At 39.1% G+C, this 25933-nt stretch overlaps 1 protein-coding gene across 1 annotated transcript in view; it reads right to left on the reverse strand.

The window, feature by feature from the left end:
• Positions 1 to 25933, reverse strand: part of LOC101162284 (contactin-3) — an 89012-nt gene that overhangs the window by 25405 nt on the left and 37674 nt on the right. The window contains exons 5-12 of the mRNA XM_020703382.2: positions 23353 to 23451; positions 13068 to 13271; positions 11150 to 11252; positions 10806 to 10990; positions 10310 to 10446; positions 7781 to 7910; positions 5565 to 5715; positions 2775 to 2902 (exon numbers count right to left, since the gene is read on the reverse strand). Coding sequence (XP_020559041.1) covers positions 2775 to 2902; positions 5565 to 5715; positions 7781 to 7910; positions 10310 to 10446; positions 10806 to 10990; positions 11150 to 11252; positions 13068 to 13271; positions 23353 to 23451 — 1137 coding nt within the window. The remainder of the gene's footprint in view (positions 1 to 2774; positions 2903 to 5564; positions 5716 to 7780; positions 7911 to 10309; positions 10447 to 10805; positions 10991 to 11149; positions 11253 to 13067; positions 13272 to 23352; positions 23452 to 25933) is intronic.

The raw sequence follows: 25933 nt of genomic DNA on the forward strand, positions 1-25933 counted from the left end.
ATTTTTTTACCCAATTGTGTTTTCTGCTTGAGTTCATCATCTAATTGGTACAGCCAGGCTTAACTGTTTCATTCCAATTTTGAGGGTTTAATCCGGAGGTGAAGATGACCAGTTTCTCCATTTTGTTCTGTTTCAATTACTTTGACCAAAATAACGTCCCTCCATTGGTAAAGGAAATGACAAATGCATAACCTCTGTCTAAATTGAAAACTGTCTAAATGTAGCAATTCCTCTAAATATTCCAAAACTTATGAAAGACAAAGTCACAACTGCTCTCGCAGGTGGATACAGGCTGTCTGCGGGCGAAAACTGGTCAAATCTGTACTGAACACGCATGAAACCTGCAGGAAAGGTCGTAAACCTCTCACTGTGCTCCACTTGCACTTATGTATCACTTGCGCACCTTGTGCACAAGTCAGTAAGGAACCAGTACTGGCACATTACCAACTGCATCACCAGTACATTGTATGTACTGATGCATGCAACTCACATCGACCTTACAAACACTACGCGATACTTTTCCCACACGCAAGATAATGGTATGTTGAATTTTCACGTTCCTTGAGGTGAGCCTCAAGAGAACGGCGAGACCTGCGCTCCTTTAAGATGCGTCCGCTCCTCTCTACAACCCTCCCCGGGCCTGAACAACCCAAAAATGCACGGATTGATATGTAAGGCTTAAGCTACCTACCCTTGAAAAGGATAGTGACTGTTGTGAATGTCCATTCAGCATAAGAGTTGGGACCAAGTCCTTGTTTTGCAAATCATAAACTAGTCTCAAGCCTTTGTCCTCAAGTCACAAGTCAAGAGTGATGAGTCTTAAGGCCCGTACACACCGGGACGAATATTCGCCAGGCGTTATTCGCCAGCGTTTTTCGCCACGTTTTTTGTGTTCACACCCAGGCGATTTTTGCTGACGATGAGCCGAGCGAACATGAAATTTCATTCCCTGACATTAGAAGGCGCTTAATGTAAAACAGAAATACTCCTGTACACAAGGTGGCGCTGGGCAACTTTACGCTTCTTAAAGTCGCTTTTCACTCAGAAGAAGAGAGCAAGTATTTACGCGCTAGTTAGAATGTCCGTCATTATTTCTTCGCGGCAGTGTAGATGCAACTCGGCGTCTATCTTCTTCGCTGGTATGTGTGCTCAGCAAGGCAGTTTTGTGTTTGAGCGCCCCCAAGTTGTGTTTTACTGTAACTTCAGAGGCTCCAGACACGTGTGCAAAAGCGCCGTTCTCATTGGTCGAATAGATTTCGACGCGACGCGTCAAACCCAAAAAACGAACCCGAGGCGTTTTTTAAAAAGTGACGCTTTGATGCGTGGCGTTTTTTCGCGTCGGTGTGCACACTCACATTGGTGCCCTTTGTTTAGTCACGAGGCGTTAAACGTCGGCGAAAATCGCGGGCGAAATTCGTCCCGGTGTGAACAGGCCTTTAAGTCAAGTTGTACCGTTGGATGCTTCAAGGCCTTTCGACAACAGAATATTTACACAGACCATTCATTTTTTTAGAAACTGTTTATTTATCAAAACTTTCCAAGAAATTCTCCGGTTTCCTCCAATAAGCCCTGACACCAGTTTGACAATTAGATTAGATATGTTGGATCAAAACAACATGGATCTAATTTGATTGGATGTTGTGCCAACAGCACACGCAGATGCACACAAATCCAAGGACAGAGGGGGAGACGTGGTCATCTTCAGGTGTTGGTGAAAGTCTTTTCAAGTCAAAGGGCTTAAGTAAGAGTGTGGTTAAGAGTTACTGGTATTTAAGTCCAAGTTGAGTTACAAGTATTAACATTTTGTCAAGTCATCAAATTCGTAACTTGAGTCCGACTCGAGTCTAAGTCCTGTGACTCAAGTCCACACCTCTGGCATACAGTTTAAAGCATTCAGTTTTATTTCTTCTTCTTTTTTGTATAATGGTGATGAAAAGTTTTACTATTTGGTCAAAGCTGCCATTTTTATTTATATTTGCTTTGAGTTTACAGTCATTTTAGCTTTTTTCCTTTAAATTCTCCTCTCATGGAACAGCTTTCAGTAAAAAACTTGACAAACTTTGCCTCAGGAATTTTACCCAAAGACCTCTCCTGTGGTCAGCTGACTGTAAAAATGCTTCTCATTAAAAGTTGCACTAAACGTTCTCATTATCCAGAAACTCTTGAAAACGTTTGTCTCACAGTTTAAACGCAAAAAAATAAATAAAACTCCCTTCTTGCAAAATTTTTTATCCAATCAACTCATGTACATTTAAAGCATATTCATGGGTCATGCTGTGTCAAAAGGTTAATGATGTGAATATGGCAAACATCAATAGTGGTTGCTAAGGAAAATGGACATTCTACTTTGATGAAAAGACAAAATTTACTAATAATTACATGACATGAGAGAGACTCTCTGGTTGCTATGGAATATTTCCCTTTTGGAGGCAGACATTTTTGGTGAAAAAGGCTGTAGAACGTGATGATGGGCAGCGAGAAATTACGTGAACTGTCCCTTATGTCCCATAGTTTAAAAAAAGCGTTTCTGCGTTTCTCCGAGCTTTGGGTTTAGGGACGTACAAACTCTGTGAGTTACTTTTCTTTTCACACTATTGACACATGAGAACACATGTTTGAGATGAATGCTTTTCCTGGTCATTGCAAAGCATTTCCCCTGTTCAGAATGCATTCGGCTGGACAAATTAGCATCAATATTCAATCAGATCAGTCTATAATACTAGACTTATTTTCCTATGAAGGTTTGTGGTTGAAGGAAAAGCTGTGGTTGTTACCTGTGATGATGAGCCTTCCGGATGTGCTCGCCGATCCGAACTGGTTTTTAGCCACGCATGTGTAGATGGCTGCATCCCATTTGGTGACATTGGCGATTTGAAGTGTTCCGTTTGAAAACAGCGATAACCTGTGGAAAATGAACTCAGTCACAATACCATGGAAAGTTTGATACATATATAATAAAATTAGTATATCATTATTTTGCAGTCTAGCCGTGTTTCATTTATGTGTTATTTCCCTTAAAAATCAAACACTTTTACATAAAGCTCATAACAAAGGAAACAAACAAAAATGCCCCCTAAAACACATACAAATACTTTTAAGATCCACCACGTTCAAAGTAACAAGTTAAGTTTCTTTCTACTTTGAAGAAATATGAAAGTAAATATCAGCTAGCAAACCATGCAATTATTTTATTTTTATTTTATTTTTTTCCCAAACCATGCAGTTAAACAAAACGAATAATAAAAAGAGCGGTACTGTATGTTCACACACTCAAGAAGAAATTATACCAGAAAAAAATAAAGGAGGGGTTTCATCATGGTCTGGGCCTCCCAAAAAAACTAGCCTAAAAAATGTTAGCAGAGACGCCCCCTTTCTGTCTTCCATAAAAAGATGACCTTTACATTTTAGAAAGTTGCGCACACAGAGCCCGAAATGCGTTTTTAAAAGAACAAACATTAGTATTTGCTATAATTGCAATTGTTGGAATCGTATATAATTGCACTTTTTGTTTGTATCCAAGTTAATTTTCCAAAAAATTCACTTTAGATGCAGCTCAGTCCTACATCCTGGGTGGGATCGGGGATTTTACTCAAAACTGCCACACTCTGTTGCACCACATAAACATCTGTTTGCTTCTGCTTTCAAAGCGTAAATGGGCTTCACACAGAGCGGCACTGCCTTAAATGTCATTCCCTTTGGGAATTCCGCCAGTTATCTGGAGTTTTCCATCACAGCCTTACTCACCCCCTTCATATTTTATGATAAGCAGCGACGCTTTAATTTTAACTGTGTGCCTGCATGACGCTAAGAAGTCTTCATCCGAGTTGTAACTTAGGATGCCACTGAGTCATAAGTCTGGCTTTTAGAGCCCAGAATGTGACACAAATGTATCTGTAAATGCTACATCCACCTTTCTGATTGGCTGGGGTGACTCCTAAAGGGAGCAGCAGAAAGACGAAGAAGAAATTATCCGAATAGGTGTGTTTAGGTCTGTTTTCCCAATCAGGTTTTAACGACCTGGATCCGATTCAGTCATATGATGTGGAAAGTCTGCAGATACCAAGTTCCAATCAGATACTTTAGGAACAAATAAATAAAAAAAAAGGACAAATGCAAAATAAATAGAGCCAGATCGTCTCCGATTATTATTTTTACAGTGCACTACTGTGATGTAGCTTGAGTAAACAAGGAAAAATTGCGTAACTAAGAAAAAGTTAACCAACGGTATTAACTAGTAAAGATAAGTGATGTTTAGTCATGTGAGAAAGTTTGGTGATGGTAACTTTATTATCTTAAGAACTATTGAACATTATTGGTTAGATTACATGCATATTTCCTTTAACATATTAAAAAATTAACTTTCTTCCAAAATTGTTGTTATAAAATGAAAATGATCATTAATAGCTCATATCAAGAAATAAAGAAACCATTGTTGTTTTTCTTTGTTTTTTTTTAACTTTATTCCTTTTTCTTTTTTTTCTGATCACTTTTTCTCAGAACTTGCACTTTGTAGACGGTCTTTTATCAGTAATCTCACTGCTGTCTCTCCGTTTATTTCTGCTCAAAAAGAAATAAATGATCTTTTTCTTTTATAATGCTTTTGTAGTTCTTCTATTGAAACTGGAAGTTACAAACTGTGAATACCTTGGTAACCTTATTGAACTGTTTTTATCTGCTTCCTGCTCAGACTACTGTTGTATTCTGCTGCGCTTTATGGCAATAAGATATAGTGTTCTGTTCATGATATGCAGACTTCTAGTATAGTACGGATCTGTAAAATTAAGCTTGAAATATTTGGTGCTGATCATAGTACAGCATTTTCCACACTAACAATGAATTGTCTACTTTGGATCTTATGTTACATTTTACGCACATTAAGTGAGAAAAAAGGAGTCAGTCAGACTTTAGTACCTGTGTTCACAGTAACCTTTAGAGCTTTTTGTAACACGCTACATATGTGTTACAAACACACACATATCCAATCCCTCACTGGGATCCAAAATCCACTTTTGAAAGTCCTAACCTTGGGCCCAAATTCTAAACAGATCGGGACATCCCTCCTCTGTTTAGCTGCTGATTCAAAGATAAGATTTTGGATCAGGGCTTTTAACTTTAAACTTAAAAAAAAAAGGAAATTAACAGATATTAATTATAAAAATAACAAGTAATCTCTCATGTATAACAGCTTGAAAGTGTTTGGGAAAAGCTCCAGAGAAACTTCTCCAAACTAGTTCAATATGGTTTAATGAACAATTAGAGCCTACTTCAGATCATTTCAATGGAGAAAAAATATAAAGTCTTTAGATTTCCTCGCTCTTCAATCTCAGTGATTGCATCTTTCACTCTTTTACATGTCAGGAGTAATTAAAAGGGTTAAAGCTAAAACTTCACTTTTTCTTCCAGCTTTACCTCTAATCCTTCTCATTTAGGTGAATGTGGTCTCGGAATCGTGGTTTGGACAATTTTTTATTTTAGTGGGCGTTGTTTTCTCCTTCTCATTAGCCTTTTTCCTTTCATGCCAATGAAAAGAGCGAGTGTGAATGAAACATGCATTTAGTTCCCACCTTTCGCTTCTTTGCAAAATCTCATTCCCTTTCTTCCACAGGCTAATTGCTGGGGGAGAGGCCTCGGGCTTGCATTCCAGAGTGACCTCGCTGCCCAAGCGAGCTTTTAGCACCGTTTTTAGTGGCGTTTTGGAGAAGTGTGGTGCTGAAGCTGCAAGGGAGGAGAGATGGGTGAAGAAAAAGCAGCAAAAAAAAAAAAAAAAAAAAAAAGCTTTAGCAGAAGACCCTAGTACGGTGGCCCTGAGGTGCAAATCACATCAACAAATCATCAATCAACAGATAAACAGTCAATAAAAATGGAAAACAAATTATTATAAACAAACATTACTGTGCAGTATGAGTCACAACAGATTACAATGAATGGTCGGTTTTTGAATGTATGTGATATGTGACACACTGAGCTTCATGGCGCATTAGATGAGGAGTCCGTCAGTGAGAATTTGACTGTGTTCACAGTAACTCTAGACTTCATTTGTAACATGCTACACGTTAGCTACGTTGGAAGTGTTAGCCAAATTAGCGTATTTACAAAACCTGGAAATCCCAACCTTGTTTGCAACGCGCAAAAAAATAAAATAAAAAACACAGTTCAGGGCCGCTACGCGTTAGCCGCATTGATGAACTCACCATTTTGACAGATGTCAGAGCGCCGTGAACTTCTCAAAATTGCTTCACCATCAGAAGCACAACCCAAATTAGTCCATATATAAGTGTCATTTTTTGGAAACTAAAGCTTTAAAGTATGTGGAATATACTCCACATTTTATAAATTAAAACCAATTTCCGGAAGCCAAAATGTCAATCAAAAAAAAACGTTAAAAACACTTAAATAATGTCCGTAAATAAAGATGAAATATATTACAAAAAGGAACGTAAATAAGAAACCAGTAAAGGTAGTTATTAGAGGACATCACTGATTGAACGAGAGAAATTTCAAGACCCACTGCAATATACCTTGTGCTTTTAATATTTTCTTGTGGGATTTATCTGATGATGGAGGAAATTTAAAGAAAATTAAGCTTTAAAAATTGTTGTTTAAGTCGTTGTGAATCAGGAGCAGATGAAAAAATGCTGTTTGTGGAAAGATTGCACTTGCTTTGTAGAAAATAAACTGGGCGGGCCACAAGCTTTCCGTTGATGCATCCACTTGCAGACAAATAATAAATCCGTGGACGTCTTCATTTTCTTCATCTGAGCTAGAATTTGAATCAAACCTGTAAAGCGGGATTGATTCTGTATTGCTCGCCAATTTTTAAGCACTGGTAATGTTAGGTGGGAGGCGGCAGTGGTGGTGGTGGGGGGAGGGGTAAGCTAGCGGGAGGGAGTGTTAACTGAGAGCTCTTAGCAACAGGGGACAGAGAGGACAGGGTTACTCAACAGTTCCGCCCACAGGTGAACTTCTGATCAACTCCTGTCAGTCTGCAGAAAAAAACACAGGTTTTTTCAGTTTGGCTAAAAATGAAATTATCATAAAAGACTACATGGAACAAAGATGAAATGGAACAAAGGATGATCAGAGTGGATCAAATATAGTCTGTTGAAAGCTTTCCGCCATCCCACATCACTTGTGATGTCCCATAATACCTACTGTTTTCGGTTTGCTTTTTTGTTTCCTTTTTTGGGATTTCACCTTGGTTCCTAAAATGTAGTGTTGTTGTTTTGTTTTTTCCTTATTAATTGTTTTACTTTTTTAATTGTCATCACGATCTTTAACTTGACTTTGCATGGAGGGATTTGCTGATGTGATTAGCCCTTCAGGGCCACCGTCCCCTTGCTACCCTCGTTCCCTCCCATCCTTGGAGTTCACACCCACACACAGGCAGCCAGGGTCCGCACACATCATGGCATTCAAGTTAGCCATCATTAGGACCCTCAAGTGTCATCATACGTATCAAGAGAGAATTGAATTTCTTGTGGAGCCAGTCAGATGGAAGTCATCAAAGCTCTGCAAAAAAAATCAATACCTGGTCTACACGAGAAAGCAAGAACAATGCCATGAGGCAGAGTTTGTAGTATCCAAATCAATACACCAAACAACTAAAAGTAAGACGAGACACTCCATCTGATATATATTTTTTTCTTTTTATGCTGGCAGGCATCATGTTTGCATCAGCTGTGTTTGGAGGCTGATTTCTGCAAAAAGGTGCGTGCATCTTTTTTATCTGAAAACACAGACATCCAGGCGCGGAGTGGGAGGAGCAGAGAGACGATCTTACCCAACACCATTAGCTGGGCGCTGTAATAAATAGTGCCGTGTTTGTTTTCGGCCACACACTGATACATCCCGGAATCCGACAGGTTCAGCGCGGTTATGGAGAGGGCCCCGTTTTCGATCTGCACCCGGCCCTGCGGAACACAGAGAAACAAATCTGCATATCTGTCGCACGACCATGAACCGTGATGTCCAAAGGCACGGCGGCAATTACTGCCACGGCAATGATGGGGGAGGATGAGGCGAGCCTTCTTAGAGAGCCGCGTGTCACCGCGTAATCATCTCGGAACAGATGAGGAGAAACAGCAGAAAAGAGTAAATGTGCTGTGAGACATGGAAATCAAATCATTAGATGGTTTGATTTCCTGAAGACACTGAGCGGCAGGAAAAATGGAAAATGGTGGCTCCATGATGATGGTGATTTTAAAGCCATAAGCACACCAATCAAGGGGTGGAGGTAGGAGTGCAACGTTGCTTTGTTAATTCCTTGATTAAGCTTTCAGCCATAAACCTGTACAGACTGAATCTTTCCCTTTAAGGCCTGAAGCTGTGATTGTAAACAATACTTCATTGTGAGTCTCCGTTCGACATCTGGTCATCGCTGGGCCCCCGGCCCATGTCAACAGTCCTCTTGGAGTGTCCACACTGTCACCGTTCGATTTCTAAAAATCGGACGGTGGCAGTGGGACTGGAAGGCTGCAGGGTGGCGAAAGAAGTCGGCCAATCATCAGATGATTTTGGGGACCTTGGAGACCATCCTATCAGTCAGTTATCGCACTGCTGCCTTCCTGCCTCCCATCTGTCACTGGACTGCCACAGCGTGATCTTGAAATGTGCCCAGGTGGCCACTGACTGATGTAAAAGAAAATTGTAAAGTCGTTGTTCAGTTTTAAGTTTCTTCTAAACCCTCAGTGGCCACCTGCCGAACTTGTATTTAGGCCGCCACTCTGTGGCATTTCGAGATATGTGACCGTAGTCTAACCCCTTTACACTGCATGTTGCTGATTAAACAAGGTACGATTTAATCCAGGATTTAACTTAATATACTATCATCTTGAAAGGAAAAACACTACAGAATATTTTTTTACATTCCGGTAATTGGAAATAAGGTAAGGCATGAAGGGGTTAAAGTATGTCAGCCTGAAGCTACAATTCCGACTGCATCATAGCTTCAAACTTCAGGATATAGGTCCGGTTCTATGCTCATCCAAAAGCAAGGTCAATGAAGATATCGGTGGAAACGTCTCGGAAGCAGTTGATCGTCCCTTAAGGAGCGTTGATCTGACCTCACATAAACATATTTCAAAGAATTTGTCAAGAAAACGTTGGCAAACCTTTGACATTGGAGCTTTAGTTCTACGTTTTCAGCTTTAGTGTCTACGTTCGTTTGACTACCGTAACTCTTCAACCGTTTTTCAATCAACGTCATTTAAGTGGACGCTAAAGCAGAAACAATCACGGCCCTCGGAAACGTGCGTTCAAGTGACCACTTCTAATCAAAATTCAATGTCAGGGCTGCTAATTCCTGGTCCTCTAAAATCTACCACCCTGCCCATTTTCCAGATCTACAACCCCTGTTAGCAACTGATTAGCTCAATATGATTGAATGAACACACCAGATCCAGGTAATCAGCAGCAAGCAGGGAGAGTTAAAAAACAGGCAGCGTGGTAGATCTCGAAGACCAGGAAGGAGCTGCCCTGGTCTATGTAAAGAAGTGATACGGGCTTCCGCGTTCTAAACTCTTGTGTTCACACGTAGCTACACTTGTTTCTATGACTGTTTATGGGCTCTACGTACAAAACTTGGGTTGCAAGTCAAACCAGGTCGAACTTTGACCCATCAGGGACTGGGATTTGGTAGTGACGTATGAAATCGGCTTATCTGATAAACCCAGTCGCGGTGACAAGCTGACGTCGTCTGCATTTGTCTTTCATGTAAAGATAAACCTATGCTACTCTCTCAACATAACAGTAATCCATGAGTACTGGATGTCTGAATTCCTACTCTAATCCCTATATAGTGCATTTGCCATTTTGTGGTGCTGTCCAAAACTACAATTCCAAAATCAATATCCCTTGAAATTTCCCAGAAGTCTCTGCGAAAAACCAGTGTGCATCAATGCTCACTAGATCGGCGAATATAGACCACAATGCATTTCGTCAGAACATTTTTTTTACCAAAAAAATTTATTTAAAAATGTATTTTTTCGATAAACCAACAATGTTTTTATCTTCAGAAGACAGCGGATCATAAATAATCATCGCAAAATGCTCATTTTAATTCGATTTTATCTTTTTGAAATCATATCCGCCGTTAAAATATTGTGTTATTCAGGTGTTGCCAGCGACAACTCTGGTGTTAAAGGGTTAAAATGAATTCCCTCTATCCTGATTTGAATTAAGACATGAAATAGAAAGATGAACTTTGATGTCACAACATTTGAATTTGCACTTAGTCCCTGTTGGAAAATTTCAGTTTCCCAACGTTCTCCACAAGATTCCAAGTTTCAGTTTTCAGTAAAAGAAATCAAACCTCTGCCATCACTTGCTCTCCATTCTTCAGCCAGCTGTAGGATGGTTTGGGCTTTCCACTGGCTTTACACTCCCAGAAGAGGTTTTCCTCTATGGACAAAGCCGAGTCCGTCATGGTCTGGATCCAGTGAGGTTTAGCTGGGAGAGTCAATAAAGGATTACCAATTTAAAACTGTGTTTTTAATTATTAAAGCCTCGGACTTGCAAAGACCTTTTCTTTTTTTATCAGGAATCACAAAGGCGTAAAAATAAATAAATAAAAAGTGCAGGCGTGTAATAAAGTTGGAGTTAAGGCTTCAAGCAGGCTTCAGAAATCATTTTTAAGCCTCTAAAATTATATTCATCCTTCGTAGAGAGCTCTGTGTGGAGGTTTCATAGCTTTTATCCAGACGGTTGTAAACAAACAAATGGGATTCAAGCTGCTGTTTCCTGTTCTGAATATCTGTTCCAGTCCTTGCCGCTTTCATTGTCATTCAATTTGAAAGGGGTTGGCTCACCGTGGAATGAAATGCGACCCCGCGCCACATTTTTGCCTCGCCGATTCTCCGCTATACATTCATAGGTGCCTGAATCGTCCTGCTGGAAATTGGGTATTTCCAGGACGGCGTTTGAATTCTTCATTTTCACCTTGCTGGGGAAAGGAACGCCGCTGGTTCTCCTCCAGCTTATTTCTGGAACCGGGCTGCAAAAGAGGACCAAAAGTTTGTCAGATTGCAGTTTGGTCGATTGGGTCGATACGATAAAGTGAGACCCGGTGGATGCTTTTTCACTTGTTGATTTGTACAAATCAATCAGGTTTCAAAAGGCTTTGAAGGATGCCTGCTTTTCCAGCCTGACTTACTTTCCCAGTGCGAAGCATTCCAGTTTCACCATCGACTCTTTAGCTGCTGGAACTGGGTCCAGAAAATGAACTTCTATTTTGGGTTCATATTCACCCATTACTCCTAAAAAGACAAAAAACAGAACACGACAGAGGTTTGGTGGAACGCTAGCACCCGAAACGCCACACAGCGAAAACTGACCATAGCTGGGCGCATAAAGAGAGGGGAAATCAGAGGTAAGTTATAAAAAATTCAAGACGCACATCAGAGATTTATCACTTAAGCGATCTGCGAATGTGCCTTCATTTATGACGTTATTTATATTCACATCACACGGACAGCCCATATACTTCTTTGCAGAATTGGGATCGTGCCCTTTACCATCCCCGGCTCCATCCCCACAGCCGGGAGCATGAGATAATCACATCCTGTGCATGCCTTCAGATTAAAAGCCCCAACAGACTGTTTTTTCTCTACCGATGGGGTAAATCTTGTTTAGAATGGATATCTGTCTATAGCTACGGTTACATGTTCAAAATGTTTTGATCGGATCAAAGATTGGATTCGAATTCAACCGTGTACATGGGCCCAGAAAAACCTTTTCCGATTATAACTGATGTCTACATGGGCCACACTTTTGGTCAGAATAAATCATTTGGACATGCGCAGTACTCTTTAAAATACCAAAAGAGGAAATGAGTTCCGCTGTAAACAAGCCAAGCTTCCACATAAATAGATATGTGGCAGCTCGATAATAATATACAAGATGATTTTCTAAACGTGTTTTTATTATTTGAAAAGCTCACACACCGCCCCAAAGCTGCTCCTCTGCTTTCTGCTTAGGGACACAGTTGGTGGTACCATAAACAGTTTTGTGCCCTTATATACCACCTTTCAATCAGCTGTTTCTGTCTTCCATCATTATAAAATTCACTTGGAAGTCGGGGGAAATTTTGTATTTTTACAGATTGTTTATTAGACATCTGTAGACAATGTTTGCTAGAAGCAGGATTATTGATATATTGATAAATAAAGCCGCGAGCAGCATCAAATGGCTCTTCCCTTTCTGCCCATAGGGACTCATACGCTGTACCAGCTGTACTTTAGGGAAATAGTAGGAATTATAAAATCTGCCAGAGTTAAACCTAAATTCCATAAAACACTGATAAAAATGGAAGTAAACCCACGTGAGTTTTTAAGAAATGTTTAAAAAAAATATTGCAACCTTACTCTCTTTTTTTCTTTTCTTTTTTAGTTCTCGGTTGGTAAATATTAGACCACTTTGCAGGGTTTCACAAGGGTCCTCATGAAATCTCAAGTGGAAAAAGGCATGCTACCACTAATATAAACCATTTAAGCTTCGAAAATCGTAAATCAGCTGAATCCGTTGGACTCACATTGGATTTATAGTAGAATTATGGTACCTGTGTTGAAGATTCACGGTAGTTGAGTGTTATTTTGCCGTCATTGGCGATATCTCCAGAGTTAAACAGTTAAATTACACTTTTGAAAAAAAATGAAGGAACAACAGGAAGTAAATTTTATTTTTGGGCTGCTGTTTTGGTGAGGGACCACGGGAAATTGCACTGTTCTGCAGATTAAAACAAAACAAAACAACAACAACCAGGAAATTATTTTCCGGGGTCTGACCGCAGTCTAGCTGTGGTTTCCAACAATTTCTTATGGCTAGAAAAAAAATATTTTCCTGTTGAATTATTTAAACTTTTTACATTTTTAAAGATGTCCCTCAATCAGGATATGTATTCAGCCTGACTTGGAAATCAAAAAGGTTTGTTTACTTTAAGTGTGTCCTTGTGGGGTATCATGGAATCATAGATGCAAACATTAAAAGAACAGTGCTATTTTAAAAACCAACATGTTAAAAAAAAAACATGTTAAAAGCACTGAGACAATTAGGTGGCCCAGGAAATCCCTCACCGTCGTTCCTGAGGACCAATGGTGTCGGAGAACTGAGGGCTTTCTCCCTTGTGATGGTGTTGTTTACCACACAAGTGTAGTTGCCAACGTCTGAGGGCTCCACTTTGGCGATGTACAGACTCCCAGTCTCCTGGGAGATAAACCTCCGGCTGTCTTGTTGGACAAAGTATGGGTACTGGTTGAAGATCCAGGCAAAAGTCAACTCTGCAGGAAAGATGAGAAGGGGAATGTTAATAAGGTTAATGGTGGAGAGGTAGAGCAGTTGACCTTTAATTGGAAGATCGCAGTGTTTGGTTGCTCCCTTGCCCACTCATGTTTTACAGTTTTCTCGGGCAAGACACTGAACCCGTCATTGCTCCTGGTGGTTATAGGCTGGCGCCGTAATAAGTCAGCGGCGCTTGTGTGTGAGTCTGTGCGCGCTTCGATAAATAGAACTATAAAGCTACGTTCTTACTGCCCTCAGCAACACGCGTTTTCAATGAAAAATCGATGTGAATATGCTATATGTTTGTTTCGGGCTTCACGTTCTAAACTGGAAATGATAAAAATAATTAATTGCGATTTGTCCCCAGCCAATATCATGGCACCAATCATTTCTCAGAACAGAGCTGTGAGAGGAAAAGGAGCAAGATCCGATAGATTTGCACCGACATTTCACACCAAGCCTATTCCAGCTGTAGGTGGTGGAAATGTGCTTATAAACGGTAGCAAAAGAAAAAGATGGAGAATCGGCTATCTGCTTGTGTAGTGTGAACACCACATACTAAACGCGCATTCAAAGAACTGTTTTTAGCGTGTTCTTGAACATGCGTCACATGCCTACTGTGAACGTAGCATAAAGCTCTTTGGGCCTTTAACCCTTGTGCTATTCAAGGCACTTTAACTTTGGGAGTGGGGTCATGTAGACCCACTAGACAGTGCACTGAACCTTTTTTCTTCAATGATTTGTGATCTTCACTGGTGTCCATGGATTACATGAAATCTTTCCACCTTTATCCACCTTTGTCATGGTAGGGAGAACACGTCAATGTAAGGGTGGGGTCACCTGGAGCCCATAGGGTAGCACAAGGGTTAAGGAAGGTAGGAAAGTATACGCCGTTTACCTTTTTTTACCATAATGGAAGTCATGGAGGGCAAAAGAAGCAAATTACAGAGGAGTGCTTGAACAATCTGAGGATATCTTCTACCGATCAACAGAGGCATGACATGCATGACCTATGCCTCCCAGAATGACGACTTTTGTCAAAAGTAAAGTTCAAAACCATTTGCGCAGATAGACCTTCACTACACAGGACTTAAGCCCGTGACCTTAATGTGCTAGAACGTCACGTCATTTTCGTCTTTCCTTCTGGAGCTACCAAGAATGTAATAGTTATCAGTGCAGAAACATGGGAGCCCATAGGAAAGGAAGCGAAACAAACTGGATTACAGCGCATCAGTGGCCCTCCCCCGACACATGGCCTTCATTCCCCGGGTCCCTGAGTGATTTAGTCTGAGGGCGGCATGAACGATTAAACGGCCAGATTGTGGGATCAATGAATCGACATACGGAAATGGGAAGACGCGGTCATTTGCCTTTGCGAGCGGCAGACCTTCCACGAAAAAAAAGAAAGAACTGTCGTGATGAATTACTGTGTCATTTTCAAGAAGGCGCATGCTACCTCCACGAGCGCGAAGACGGCCCCCCATGTAATCCTCTGACTGCCGAGGTGAGCGGGGGTCTTAGTCACAAGGTGTATGCAGTGACTGTCAATCATTCCCACACAACTCCCCTGAGGGGGGCCAAGCCACAAATGGATGGATGGATGGATGGAGCGAAGCGTCCGAGCAGAGCGCAGTGATGCAGATACAAAGCTCCTTCTGATTAAAGAAGCAGGAGCCGCAAAGCTCCGAGTCAGCGTAACCCTTATCTGAACTACAGTGCTCTACTGTGCAAAGATAGTTTTACAGAGGCGCTCTTTGTGCAGAGTGAAATACAAGACCTGCACTTCATTTAATCAATCAAATACTTTTCTGGCACGAAAGCTACATCAACATTTTATTCTATTGAACTAAGTTTAATCCCATTTAAATGCCTAAAGTTAAAGATTTGATCTTTCTGCACTGATACAACTGAACTCTTAGTACAAAAGGGTGTATCAGCTACAGAAAGGACGAGACAACGAAGAAGAAGCCAGAAAAATCGGATTACTCAAACAATTCTAAATTAGTAGGAAAAGCCTCAAGATATACTAGCAATATTTGAAATTTAATTAACAAAAGAACCAGAAAGATCCACAACTGGTTAAAGAATAAAACAAAGAAGTCAAAAACAAATGGAGTCAAGCAACATTGGAATTTAGGAGCCATATTGCCAATAGGAGGTTTACAAAAGTCAACTTAGATGCTGAATTTTCAAAATAAAAGACTGAACAGGAATTGGGGTGCTAAACTGTCAGTAAGACCACTGAAATAAACTTAATTTTGAATGTTTTTCTATAAACCAAATTCATAATAAACATAAAAAAGGCCCAAGAATACGATACAAATCATGCTAATATACTACAAAAAAAGAAAAGTACGATCCAAAATGTTTAAGAATTGTCATTGTAGGCAAAACTACACTGATATACGACTAACAGAACCAAAAAGAAAATATAAATAAAAAAATTAAAAAGGATTCAAAGGTTTAATTACAATAAAATTAACATTAGATCACAGAAAAGAACTTAAAGCCCCTAAACACTAACAAATTACTCAACTAAATCCAAAAACGGAATAAAATACTGAAGTTAAAATGCTATGCTGGAGTAGCTGAAAAATCTGAAAGGAGTAGGTAAAATTAGTATGTCAAAACCTTTCAGATAGTAGCTAAAATGCCAAATTTATGTCAACAATGTTAACATTTTTAAGTATTTTAAATAAGTCTTTGTTTAAAAAGAACATTAAAGTTGTAAACTAAGCGTGAAAAACCGCTGTATGCTTTGAAATGATTTCAATATAAGTATTCAGCAGTGGTTTGATGCAAAAAGAAACGAAAAGCTAAAAAATAATGTAAACATTTAAAATCAGGCTAATAAACAAAATAAACAAAGACCCAGAATTAGCAAAAGAATGATTTAAAAAAAAGGGGGGAAACAAATGTAAGCCATTGTAAGTCAAAACTAAACCAAGAGATAAAAACTATATTGACAACAGGAGGCTAAAAACTTTTCAAAATAAAAGACTGAACGGGATTTGAAATGCTAAATTAGAATAAAGGAAATGTGAGATCACAGAAATGAAGTTAAAGCAGTCTGACACCGCAACATGTTAACTGTGTTAACTTATAATAACACTTAAGTTGAATGTGTCCATTGAAAATCGCTTCAACATCAGTAAACACAACCAGAATGAATCTATATATCTGACGCGCTCCTGAATATGAGATGCACTGAAGTTTAAAAAAAAAAAAGTTTTTCTTTTAAATGCTTTTAAATCCAGAAAACATGGTACTAATTAAAAACCTGAAAGTACCAAAGTAAAACACTGTTTATGGAAGTGAAATTCATTTTTTATGGTTTAAATAGAACAACAAAGTTTCAAACTAAACTCGAAAAATTACTAAATGCTATGAAATGATTTCATAGAAAGCATTCGTCAGGGATTAGAAAAAAAAGAAAAAAGGCCCTAAAAATACAGGAAACCTTTTTAAATCAGGCAAATATACAAAATAAACAACAATCAAAGATGAGCTAAAGTGAAGAACAAATAGTCAAACTAAACTATGAAAAACTGAACTATATTGCAAGCAGGAGGGGAAAAAAAACAAAAAACTGCAAAATGTTTAAAATGAAAGATTAAATTGTATCCAGTGACTGAATTGTATTGTTAATTAGAACTAGGTAGATGTGAGATCACAGAACTGAAATTATATGTTTAATTAGAACGTTAAAGTTGCAAACTTGAAAAACTAATAAATGCTTCAAACTCATTTCATTAGAAAGTTCTTGGCAGTGTTTGGATGAATAAAGAAAATAACTAAACAAAAAATATGAACAAAACAGTCTCAAGTATGTGTGAATGTAATGCTTGTTGAGACAGCTGGCCATATAATAGGCCAATCACGTACAAAGAAAATCCATAATGATGGTGTACACTATACTTGATTGATACAGTAGAAGGAGAAAAAAAGAAGTGGGTGTCAGGGAGGGCGCGACAAAGGCGAGGTGGAGCGACAGAGGTATACAGCGTTAAGCTCACTCTGCCTTCACTTTTGAAAGTGTGCTAAAACACAAAAGCACAGTTACGGCGCCCGGTGGCGTCTGCGTCTGAGTCAGAGTGGGGAGCTGTCAAACTGTATTTCACACGGAGTACTCTGACCCATTATCCCAAAGACCAGCTGTACAATGCGCTGCGACAAACTGTTCTCTTGTGAAGGAAATTGGTTGTTCCACTGTAAAAGCCATTGTACCGAGAAGGTGACAGGCCAGGGAGCAGTCATTGTGCAAGTCCTCAGCTTCCAGCAGATATGCAGAGTGGTGGAGCCGTGAACGCTGCAACTTTGTCTTCTCTCTAGAGCCTCTCGCTTACAGAAGACCGTCTGTTTCTCATGTGAACAATCAAACACCCACTTGGATGAAAATCATGTTTTGGGTGTTTTTAACAGCATTTTTTCTCATGATGGAGGACAAATTTAAAGAAGATTAAGATTAAAATGGCATTTCTGAGTATTTCTTTATGCAAATCAATGTGAATCAGGGTTGTATTTGTGATGCAGAAACTACAGCTGGATAGCGCCAATATTGCTTGAGGTGCTTTTTGTTGCACAGGTAGTGTTGTAGGTGTGAGGGACTGTAAGCTAGCAGAGCTCTCATTGTTGGAGAGGGGAAGTGGGTGCGGGGTTGCCCTGTGCTAACGATCCCGCCCACAACCCAGAGGCGAATTTCGTTCCGCTCTGCAGAAACTATGTCTCAGAAAACGACACAGGTTTTTTGATCTTCAGTAAAAATGGCTTCAAAATGGCTTTGCAACACTCACTGTTTGGAGCGTAAAACTAAAAGTTCTGTCTGCTCAAAACAGGGTTTTGCACTTGAAACTCCAAAATACATCAAAACTAAATTTCACTCAAGAGAAATTCTCTATCTTCTGCATTGGAAACAGAGCAGGGGACCACGTTACAAATGTGCCGCAAAAGCCAGCCAATCACAGACATGGACATGATGTAGAACAATGGCACAAAAATCACTCCATAACTGACCAAGAAACAAACTATGTTTACAGTATAAATTAAAATATAGAATGTATCAAACTTATTTAGACACTTTTACCAGAACAAGTTCCTTTTTTAATTAAGCTCCTATGCTGAAAAGCTGGTGTAGTTGTAAACAGTTTAAGACGAAAAATCTAAATACTTGTGTAGTTACTTTACCATCTGAAAAAACAAGTAGTTATAACAGTAAAGTTGTGTTGCTGCATCATTCACTCTTGGCATTCATACAGTACAAGAAGGCTAAATTAGCTATCGATTATAAACTCAACAACAATCAAAGACTTGTTTTTTTTTTTACTTTTTCCCACTAGATTTTAAATACAATTTGTTTTTCCACAATTATAAAGTCTAATTTTGTAGAAAAGCTTTGAATATACGTTAATTTTCATTGCTTGATTTGAATGTGGAACAGTTTGGGGGGAAAAATGTGACATATGAGTTTATTTTCTAACTGTAAGCTCTCCATCTTGGTGATGGTGCCTTGGCAGAACCATTCAGGCAAATGCTTATACCTTTTAATAGCTTATGTCTCTATATTAAGCTGGCAAAAGCGCAACTGTGTGTGTGGAATCCCACACAATACCTACACAAGAAAAAATAGTCTTATTTTGAAGGCTCGTGACATCAATAAGTGACTTTTGAATGTCCCTTCCTTAAGACAATATATAAATGTTGCAGGACAAATTTAGACGCATTACACTCTGCAATGTTCTTTAAATCATCATTAAAAAATTCTGCTTCAGTTTCTATTTTTTTTTGCTTTAAAGCAGGATGTTCCACAAGCAGTGGTTGAAACTGATTTTCTGTGTTTTTCTCATCACCTTCTGGGATGTCAAACCATTCTCTTCTGAACTCTGGCATCAACAATCTGTTTCTTTTTTTTATCCATAAGAAGAACTGCTTTTTGGATGCTTTCCTTTCTGAAAACCATGGTTTGGGGCTAAAATCCCAATAGATCAGCTGTTTCCAAAACACCCAGACCAGCTTGCCCTCCACAGACATTGCACTTCACTCAAACTCATTAAAAGCTGTGATTCTCAACATTTCACAACAGTTCTACATTTCCCTATCATACAACATTCAAGGAACACACAGAAAAAAGGAAAAAAACAAGTGATTTCCAACAGTTACGTAATATATAAATCGATATCAAGCGTAAAAAACCAAGCTTGATCATCTTTAGATCTATTTTCAAAGTGTTCCGAGTCGTCTTTTAATTATGATTATGCAGTTTTTAGACAAAATTCAAAAACCTATTGTTTTCTAGGACATTGTTTCTGCTATGTTGTGGGCAGGACTGCTGGTGTGGAGCAACCCCGCCCCTATTCTCTTCCCCAGTGCAGAGCACTTGTGACCCACCCAGCATACTTTCTATGTCACAAATAGTGTTCCTATTTTTATGTCCTCCATCGTCAGAAAAATGCCACAAGAACATGTTATAAAACACCGAAAAACAAAACAAAACTTTCATCAAAGTGGGTCATTAAAGATTTATATTTTTTAAAGCTCACCCTAGTATCAAAAAAGTGAATCTGACTGCACTTCTGCCACTACATTAGATTTTAGGAATAGTTTCGTCTTGTCTTGCAGATTCGGGCCTTACTAGCAACAGCGTAATAAATTACAAAGTAGTGAATTACTGTAATTTAATTACTTTAGTCAGTAACAGAGCAACGTAGCGAATTACAGTTCAGATTTTGGTCATTCTATTTTTGTAGGGGGCATTTGGCAACTGGAGATATTAAAATTATTTCCAAATAGTTGAAAACAAAGGCAAAAACAGGAGATGAACTGCTTTCCACTGCCTTAGTTGCAATGAGCAACCTGTCTGTACACTGTGTACTATACAATGTACATTCTCTCATATTCGTGTGGTGACATTAATGAGGTGGTGCTAAAAAAAGTGATTGTTCTTGTCTAGCCTCTATGTTTTTATTTTGTGGATTTTAAAAGGCTATCTTGTTTGTGCTCTTTATTCCTTTGAGAATTTCTATGAGTAGAAAAAAGTAAAGTTATGAGTTGTCAATTATTTTTTAAATACGCGAATGAGTAATTTAATTACAATTTCATCAGTAACTAAAATAATCAATTACTCTTCAAAACTAATTTTCCCAACACTGGCTAGCAACACACTTTTGAGCTGAACAAAGCTTCATAAAACATGTTATAGAACCATGGGTGTTCTCTAAAAATATAACAGCTGGGTTTTTCCTCCCTATTGTCCACTGGAGTACCTCAGGGTTTAGTGTTGGAGCCCCTTCTGTCATAGATTTCTGGGCAGATCATCCACTTTGCAGATGATACTCTGATCTATCAATTCATTAGAGCCGATCACATTAATCTGGCAAGGACCATAAACCGTTTTCATTTTTTCCTATAAATGCAGCAGATGGGGTACTAGGCAGAGCTACACAATGGTTTTGGTCCATTTTTATTTTTAGCTAATTTTTCAAATCAAAGAACAAATCTATTTTTTACATTTTAACTGAAAGAAGCTTGTGTTGATCGATCGAAATGTAACAGACATATAGTTTTTGGACTGTAAGAGCTCCATCTTGGTGTGGCAGAGCTAGAAAACCGTGAAGTTTGTTTCATTTTCGACACCATATCGAAATTCATATTAAGGGATGTACAAGCCTGTCAAGTGAAACCACCAAGGACGTCCTTTCAAAGGCTCAGGTATTATCCGTGTTTGTCGAGATCTGAAGTGGTAAATATTAAACATAATTTCTAAACTTATATTTTTATAGTTTGAATTGACATTTTTCAAACGCCATAAACTTAAAAAATATTTAAAAAAAACTTTTAGCAAAATACTCATATTGAAAGGAGTCATTTGAACAAATTTATATAATGGTTCAGTAAACAGTTTGCATTGTTTGTCTCATTCTCAGATATTTTATGTTTTATGTTTTCACCCTCCTTATTTAAGGTTACCATGGTAACCTTGCAAAAGTAGAATCTGTAGAGCAGATCATCTTCTTAAAAGAGGAAAAAAGCTATGATGTACATAACTACAAACCTAATAGGAGTCACATTTAAAATTTATATTTTTACTGCCCTTTAACTTTAGTGAACTCCTCTACAATTGTCACTGCTCCATTTACCATAGCCACGTTTCCTTAGCTGTGTGACAAGGTTGCCAGAGCCTCTCCAATCTGTCTTAGAGTGACAGAGGAGTACACCAGTCCATCACAGCGACACATGTAGACAAAGACTTATTCCTAAGGGCATCCGGTGTATTTTTGGATTGTGGGAGGAAGCTATAGTACTCGAGGAAAAGTGCACACATGGACAGAGAGAACACAGAAACATCAAATAAAAAGTATCCAGTTGGCGTTTTAAACCTCCTGCTGTGAGATGACAGTACCGGTCATCACGCCATCATAAACACTCCTACTTCAAATAACCCTTGATCTGTGGCAAAAACGTACTGATGACTTAATGCCACAAGATGATGGTTTGATGCAGAGAAACTCTTCGTTCAGTTAGAATGAGACCACAACCCACTAAGGGGTTGTGTCCAAATCTCCTTACTACTTTTTACACAAAATGATACGTTCACCATTTTTTTTCGGGTGTCTGAATCTACTTTTCCAAAATCCAGCGCAGCACCCTGGAAGCTTCCCAAAAGTCTCTGGAATAAAAACTGGTGTGCATCGACGCTCACTGGATTGGCAAAAAATAGACCAGAATGCATCTAATCCATTTATCAGCTGGAAAAAAGTATTGTAAATGTATTTTTAATAAAAAACCCAAGTTTCCATCATCAGCACACAGTGTATCCGTAAATATTCTTTGTTAAATGTTTGTATTTATTTGGCTATTATTTTGGCAGATGGGTGACGCCATATTAATGTAGGGTTAGGGCAGGACTGTCCAAAGGCAAGTCCAGCAGTGGACCAAATGCAGCCTTTGTTCATATTTCCACTGGCTCGCAGGCTTCTGTCATAAAATCAATAATATGTGCCCCCCCCCAGCACTTTCTAAAAACAGTGTACAACTTCTTGACTGGGATTGGCGAGATTCTGTTCTTAGGTGTTGTGAACCTGTAGCAACACGGGGACCTTTCTGTGATACCTTCTAGCACATTTCTAAAACGTCGACTGTAAATATTTGACATTGAGAGACAGTTTAAAGGAAAAAGAGTGGGATTTGAAATGTTTTCATTGGGTTGCTATGAAAGCAGGGACACATGAGATGAGTGGAAACCCACCTGAGTGTGAGTGAAGAGCCTTAAGAGTCAAATGAGAGGAGCAGATTTATTTGTTTCTGTGATCAAAACCACAGTGGTTTCTACATCTATATAAGATATTCTTGCTCACATGATTTACATTTAGAAGTTTACATTGAGGATTAAACTGTGCATAAAATGTTTCATACCCAGATTAAGTATTGACAAAAGTATTTTTTTTTCTTCCAGACAGACTTTTATTTAATTTTAAAATCAAATACATAATTCACAGTTTAGTAAAAAAAAGAGTTAGATGTATCTCTGCTCTGTTTACATTTAATGTTAAAAGGATTCAAAGAATTTAAGCAAATTGGTTGGCCCACACATCTCACCAAATCTGTTTGTCAAAAGTCTAGACACCCCCGGGTTTGAGAGTAGTGAGGGCATTCAGACATAGCCAAGGACTGCAAAATGCAGCCATTTGTCAGGAAAAGTTCTCATTTTTTATCTGTGCATGTGGTAAATGTAAACTATGGTTGCTAAGCTGCAATGTGGTTGCTGGGGTGCTACATCCTCATAGCTGCAGGCATTTGGAAGGAAAGCAGATTTCCAGTCTATTGTTAATCAGGACTGACACCATAGTTAACCTGATGTGATGCTAAAGACCAGCTTCAGTGGAACCTCCTGCGGATGGCAAATAGCAGTACAACTCAGTTCTGCTTTCAGCTTTAGCTGAAGTTTTGAAGTCTCGGAAGAAGGCTTTTACTGTAAAATGTTGGCTATCAACAATAAATACTCAATATTGTAAATTTCATACTAAAAAACGTGGTTATTCTTTTGATCGTCCCTGAAATGAAACACAGCTGAAATGGCAAACGCACCTCCAGAATGTGGGGGGGGTCCACACAGCAGAACTACTCCTTGGCCCTCTCGGACGTTGACGGCACTCCTTACCATCTGGGTTTTGAAGTTGTCGAGATCTAAAAAAAAAAAAAAAATCAGATTCAGAGTGTGTCAATTATATACTTTTTTTTTTTTTTTTGATGAAGCCACTTTTCCTAGATTCTCATCATTCCTCAAATCACAACGGAGCATTTCTGATGCTACATCTTGAGCACTTTAATGGAGGTTTGCTGATTGCCCAGGGACGTCTTCTGACAGCAGCCGATACTTTTCAAAGGCATCCGGAGTGCTGATGAAATGGCACAGACGCGCCTTGGCGACGTTTCATTGGCAGACGCATGCCGTGGTGGCAGTGGTAAAGAAATTAGACTGAAACAGGATCAAGTGAGCAGCAGAGAGGAAGGAAGCACTCGGACTAAGCAAACACGGGGGCTTGTCCGTGATAAATGACAGTTTGTAGTGCCAGCAGCAATAAGTAACATCATTATTAAATGTGGTGTAATATTGCACTTAAAAGCATTAGCTTTCTCATCAATACTCTCAGCACAATCTATTCCCTGCAAATGAATGGGCAGCTGCTGGCTACAACAACAAAAAAAAGGAAAAACCTTGACGGATAAACCACCTCCGGCTCTATGACTGATGGAGGGAAGCTTCTGCATTTCGCTTTGAGCTCCGTCTGCACCCCCTGGCTAACAGCCTAGAGCGAGCCTTCCAAACACAAACAAAAGAAAGTCACTGTGACCGATAAGGGAAATTAGAGGGAGGAAGATTATGGAGAGAAGTGGGACAGAGTGCCGCTAAGATTAATGAGCGGCTCTCTGTTGACCGCCGTGGAATCAAACAGAGCAAAGTCACAGTAGGACCACAAGAGGCCAAAAGGGGGAGGTGGCGACTTGAAATACTGGCAGAGGTAACATCCTTGTGAGCCCTCTGGTCTGCTTCAGCCAACACAGGCCTCATTTCCTGACATTTCTGATTCCAGGGGAAAGAAAATCACAAGCTGACATCTCAACGAGCTACTAGTTATAACTGAGCTAAGAAAGGAATGACTTTTTCACCAAATATTGCAAAAACTGCAAGGAGTTATGGTCTGTGAATGCTGGAAGGGCGTCAGAGCAGAAGAATAATGGCTTTCGCTGGAGTGAACTGACCACACACGGCCACTCTTAAGAGCCAGAGGCCAAACTCACAACAGCTTCAGCGATTCCTTTGTAAGCAGAATCTGTCTCTGTCGCACGGGCTAAGAGATTGCAGAGGGAGGCAACCACAGCTCAGAGATGACTGTTTTTCATTCTATGCATCAGAATTCTTGTGTAAAGAAGGGTTTGATCCATCAATGTATGTGGAACATCATCCAAAGAAAAGCTTGTTTAAAGAAGGTCAGGGTTCACCCACTTATAGCAAATCTATGTGTCGATCTACAGACAGCAATGACGCAAGAAGTAAATGTAACATCTGGCATAAAAATTAACCTTTTTAACATTCCAAAGGACATTTTCCTACATTTTATTTTGTAACTGTTTTATTTGTAAACAAAGGTGTTTTCTACTTCCTTAGGTTTCTTGGTGTAACCACCTTCCACTGGGGCTTATTTCTTTACTGGACTATTGAGATACTCTTTTTGCAATTTGGGCTCATAATTTGCACCCAAAAAAAGTTTATATTGTTTGAGCTTAATTGAAAATAGTATTCTTTCATTTGTTTTGCCAATTTTAGGTGTCTTACCATTAAACACATAACCTGTTTGTAACCCTTGTGCTATCCTAGGCACTGTAAACATTGGGAGTTGGGTCATCTAGACCCCACTAGACAGTGCTCTGAACCTTTTTTCTTTAATGATTTGTGATCTTCACTGGTGTCCATGGATTACATGAAATCTTTCCACCTTTATCCACCTTTGTCATGGTAGGGAGAACACATCAATGTAAGGGTGGGGTCATCTAAGATAGCACAAGGGTTAATATCAAATAGCACCTTTCCAGCTATCTTTTATATTTTTCAACTTATTTTATGTTGCAGTTTTAGATTTTTCTTTATTTTTATTTTCGTTTAGTGTCTCACTAGTTCCCTTTTAGCTAGCGCTTTACTGCCTTCACAAGGTGTCTGAGTGGGTTGAGGATTAAAAATCATAAATTTCTTTTTGTTAGCATTGATACACAGGTGTAGACTGGAGAAGGCATGTTCCAAATCTTGGCTCCACAGCCCCTCCGTCAAATCACTAACCACGATTTCCTGAAATCACTTCATCCGTATCCGCTCCCACGTGTAAAGAGCTCGCCGCTCTATGATCTGTGTTTATTTGTGTTTATTTTTATAAAATTATGATTTAATGGAAACCGTGTAATTAAGAAATGGAATTTTTAAATATTTCTAGAATGTTTTGTGAACATGTGTAATGGAAACACATCTAGTGTTGACAAAAATTAAGAAATCATCAAAACAAGCTTCTTTAAGCATTAGAAATTTGCAACTTAGCTAACAACAATAAAACTGTTTGAAATACAGATTTTTAAAAAATCTTTTCACATCTAATGGCCTTCCACTCTGGTGTTTTGC

The sequence above is a fragment of the Oryzias latipes genome, chromosome 5, assembly GCF_002234675.1.
Source record: "Oryzias latipes chromosome 5, ASM223467v1".
In the NCBI taxonomy this organism is placed as follows: Eukaryota; Metazoa; Chordata; class Actinopteri; order Beloniformes; family Adrianichthyidae; genus Oryzias; species Oryzias latipes.